This window comes from Haliotis asinina, chromosome 16 (assembly GCF_037392515.1).
Source record: "Haliotis asinina isolate JCU_RB_2024 chromosome 16, JCU_Hal_asi_v2, whole genome shotgun sequence".
In the NCBI taxonomy this organism is placed as follows: Eukaryota; Metazoa; Mollusca; class Gastropoda; order Lepetellida; family Haliotidae; genus Haliotis; species Haliotis asinina.
This window is the reverse complement of record NC_090295.1, coordinates 22,768,314-22,773,001: the sequence shown is the minus strand read 5'-3', so window position 1 is coordinate 22,773,001 and position 4,688 is coordinate 22,768,314. Positions and strand designations below refer to the sequence as shown.

At 39.9% G+C, this 4,688-nt stretch overlaps 1 protein-coding gene across 1 annotated transcript; it reads right to left on the bottom strand.

The window, feature by feature from the left end:
• Positions 1-1,704: 1,704 nt before the first annotated feature.
• LOC137268709 (toll-like receptor 4) lies at positions 1,705-4,308 on the bottom strand. Its single transcript, XM_067803307.1, has one exon. The coding sequence runs from the start codon at positions 4,306-4,308 to the stop codon at positions 1,705-1,707; it is 2,604 nt and encodes an 867-aa protein (XP_067659408.1).
• Between the last annotated feature and the right edge of the window lie 380 nt (positions 4,309-4,688).

Sequence of the window (4,688 nt, the reverse complement as noted above, 5' to 3'; positions counted from 1 at the left end):
ACATAATTCAAACACAATTATCACTTATTCATGACATATAATATACATTGCTGCTTGTTAAAAACAAATAAACAAAATTATAAACGTACAATCGCGATTCAAAAGTGCAATATTTTGTATTTGGGTTGACTTCCATCGAAACGAAGCCCTCGGGAGACCGAACTCAGTCATAGCGGGTGGATGTGCACTCAAATGTAACGCCGGCTTATGATTGGCTGGTTCATTTGCTAATACGCTGAGGGTTCATTGTGTGTACAGAAAGATGATCTGTTTGGTGGGCATTTTAGAACTATGTCGAGTCACATGAAAGTAAGATTCTTTATGGATAACAACTTTTTTTATTGTACTTGATGCGTCGTTTCAGTATGGATTCATATACTGTTGTCAAACAAAATCATGTACAATGGGAGAAGTTGTTATCCACAAAGAATGTATATAGAGATGCTGGGTTTTATAAATACGTGTTCTCTGAATTTGCGTTCGATCCAATCAAAAATCATCTCAGTAGAGATAGTGAACTACTGCGTGGCTGGAAACTATCATTCGTCCAAGTACAAAGCAGGACTTGAAACTGACAAGAGTTTGCACCAGTTTCCGTCAGATCTAGTCATCCGAGAAAAATGGATGTAGTTTGTCTGCAACTCACAGACATAAAACATGTCATGTGTTCAAGTATCACTCCTAATTACATAATGTGGCAGTAACATGACTCGGGTGCACGAGTCATAAATCAATTTATTTTGTTTATGGCGTATAGCCTGATATGTGGTCAATGATTGAAGCTGTGTATTGCATATTGTCTTTAGCAGACAGGCAGACAGGCAGACAAACATATAGGTGCCAATAAACTGTGACAGAGGCTGCTTAAAACAATCAACAAGTTTTTGTATGTAACGAGGATATTATTTACTTGTTTGTGTACACAACCAAGATTAGACTACTACTCACGACCTCAAACTCCCGGCATGACCGTTTCAAGCTCCGCGAACCTATTCACTGCGCATGCGTTATGGGCGCAGTACAACACAGCTGTTGAAACCACTTTTCCCCCAGCGCTGGGGGAAATTTATTGAATCGTTTGAACTCCGATTTCGAGGGCTTTTTTTTCATCGCGTTTTTTTTCAACTTTATAGGCTGAATATTTTATGTTTCGTTTCGGTAAGTGCACACCGAAAGGTATCAGAATCTGCAAAGTTGTGTTTTACGTTGCATGTGACCTTTAAATTAAATATTCTGTTTCTTTGCATTTCGTGCCAAGTGAGTCGACGGACCGTTGTCATACCTGGCTAAGCGACCTAATTGCCATCTACAGTCTGATATTTTGTTTTCAGCAGCTTTTTGTCCCATTTTACGAGTACACTTTTCTTGATATCCTATTACGCTGAACGCCCAGTTAGGACGATTATTTCGACATATGGTACCTGCATATGTGTCAGTTTTAGGGACACAAAGAAAAAGATTAAACACATTGTCATTTCCGACAGTACATTAAAGAAGTTTTGTATTCACATACAGCTCTGTATAAAACTTAACTGACTTGCAATAACGAGACTCAGATACAAATGTATGCGACAGATGCAATAATGTACAATACAAATGCTTTTTCCTCATGGAAGTCATAGATCTCAAAATAGAACAGTGTGCAAAAGAACAGATATGTACAAATATACACTATGAAACATGCCCCTCCACTGAATAGTCACATTACATCCTACGTATTGCTCGCTCCAGATTGTGCCAGAACACTTCCTGACCATCCTGATTATCAGTGTACTCTACATAGGAATCTTGACACATCAACTCCACAATGTCAGGGGGCAGGTCCTTCACAGGGATGTTCTCCAAGACAACAACCAGCAGGATGTTCCGTCCCGTGTAGATACTCTCCATCTTAGCCATCTCCACTTCGTACTTACACCAGTAGCTCCTCAAGAAGTGTCTTGACAGGGCAATCACTGTCTTCCTGCTGGATTGAACAGCGTTTAGGATGTTGGCAGCAATAGCTTCCCCAACGAGAAAGTCTCGGTGATGAATACAGAGCTTTAGACCTTGCATCTCTTCAAGCCTCTGCCTCATTTTCCTAACTACAAGTCCACGGTCCTCATCAGCGTAGGATATGAAGGCATCAAACTCGAACTCCTGATCCTCCTCTTCTACAGGCAGGTAGCCTCTGTGTCGGTTACGGGCAACGTAGTAGAGGCACCTCAGTTTCCACCTGTATCTGTACACGATGCCTGTCACAGCAAATATCAGGACCAACATGATGAGACTGAGCACCCCAATCACCACACCAGTGTAGGATGCACAGCTCTTCTCCAGTTCCATAATGATGTCATGTAGGTTGGTCATGTTTTTCTGGCTACCATCAGACCCTGTACAGAGTAGGTCCTGAAGATCATAAACACGACTTCGTTTAGTGTCCAACCACTTCAAGAAGCTCAGTGTCTCACATGTGCATTTCCATGGGTTTTTATGAAGCCTCATTTTCAGTTCTTTGCTCGCATTGTCATCAATCTGATTTCTAAATATGACATCAAGCTCCTCAAAGAGATTATCGGATACATCTAAAAGTTTCAACTTCCTCAGGTCCCCAATGTTGGCATTCCACTTGTTCAAATAGTTGGACCCAACACTCAAGTACTTAAGATTTTCTAAGCCTTTAAAAACGTCCCTTGGAAGAGAACTCAGTTTATTATTTGAAAGGTCCAGATGTTCAAGCTTGAGTAACGTACTAAATGTTCCATCATGTAATGTATAGCCAAGATAATTGAAACTTATGTTCAGTATTCTCAGTGAAATCAAATCATCAAAGAAGTGTATGTTTATAAAATCACAATAATTGTGTGACACATCACCAAATTCTAGATGATGAAGTCCAATAACTGGTCCAAACCACTTTGTAAAGAAATTATATGACAGATCCAAAGTCTTTAGTATATTTTTACCAAATCGTATTCTAGGAATAGTGTAACTCAGTTTTGCGTTGCTGACGTTTGCATATGTTGCATTCGGTGGAACATGAATTGTGAAATTTCCTGGCCATGGTGAATCACCATCAGAAAGATCTTCAAATAGAGAAAAAATATGTTTCACAGACTTGGTGACATCAGACAATGAACTAGAACTTTCCCCAGCATTTGAAGTGTCACCATGAGCCATGTGAGGGTTTGTCTCTAACTCAGTGAGGTAAGAATCAAGCTGAGCTTCTGCCTGGACTGAAAATGGACGAGCATGGGACAAGTGACCCGACGAAGCATCCACAAACTGCAGGTTGGTCATTGATGTTAGTGTTAGAAGATACAAACCAAATGAAAACTTGTTTTTTCTAACAAAGAGAACTTTCAGAGTTTGTGGTAGGAGAACGGGTACTCGAGGATCCAGTATTTCTATCCGGTTGTCATCCATGTGTAATTCCTCAAGAACCATACCAGACATGTATTTAACGTGTTCCGCTGTTACGAGAATGCCGATACCTTGATATCTGTTCAGTTTGTTTGCTTTTAGAATTTTCAGTGGAGAATTACGAAGACCGTACAAACTAGCAAAAGCCTTGTCTAATCCAAGATCGGAATTTTGGGACATGTCTAACATGTGAATGTTTTGGAGGGGCTCAAATGCAGATTGGCCAATATCAGTTATTACACAATTTGTAATGTCTAAGTGTGTTAATCGTTTTAAGTAGCGGAATGTTTCGTTTGAAATGTCCCTCATATTGCAGTTTCCTCCAATCGTCAGTTTCGTGATGTTGGTGCATCTAAAGCCTTCTCCAAACATTGGATTCTTAAGTCCATCAATGTGAAGTTCCTGAAGGGAAACCAGATCCTGGAAAGTTTCATCTGGGTAGTAAAGTGAAGTGTCTGTGTCACTCAAATCGGCTTCATTCTCGGGAGGAGAATTGTTGTTTATTATCAGCAACCGTAGTTTTGTCTGAGACTGGAACATACCATTTGGATACACTTCTTCAGAGAGACGTAAGTGATTGTAGCTGAGATTGAGGGCTTGCAATTCAGAAAGTCCGGCAAAGTCGTAGCGGTCGAGCTTTTTCAGATAATTGAACGATAAATCAAGTATTTTCAGGAAAATGTATTTTTTCAGCTGCTTTCCAAGGGATGAAATTTTGTTACGAGCCAGTTTCAGATTGGTGATATTATATGGGAGGTTACTGGGAACGGATGACAAGTTTCTGTTTGTACAGTCAGCAGTTATAGAGTGCCTGCTTTCAGAACACTGACATTGCTGACACTCGAGACTTGATCCTCCTGCTAACAGGGCCACGGTTAAAGACACGACTTGTAAACAATAATCCATGTGCAAGTGATTTGAAAATACATACACTTTCACATTCATGGTAAAAAGGCCTTCTGGGTAACACAGCAGTCCACCGTAACTATGAAATGATCATAAGATTAATGAAATGACTCTAGGTCTTTTGGTGACATAATTTTAACCTAAATGTATTCTAGGCTCGGACAACTCAAGCTGATAGCAGTAACTCAATCTAAAAAAACCCCGGGTTACCACACGCAATCGGTTGGGTTGTAAATTCCCCAATAAAATCTACTGAATGAAGGAAGTCTCAGGGCTCCATTTGACCATTTCATTATTTTATTTTTTTCACTGTGAACGTTTTTTCAGTAAAATATGTTCATTTCAGAGACTAGCTATTAGTCTAAAACAGGCACATAACT

Excerpts from the sequence above, each read along its gene's own strand:
- LOC137268709 (XM_067803307.1), bottom strand. The coding sequence starts at position 4,308 with ATGGATTATTGTTTACAAGTCGTGTCTTTAACCGTGGCCCTGTTAGCA.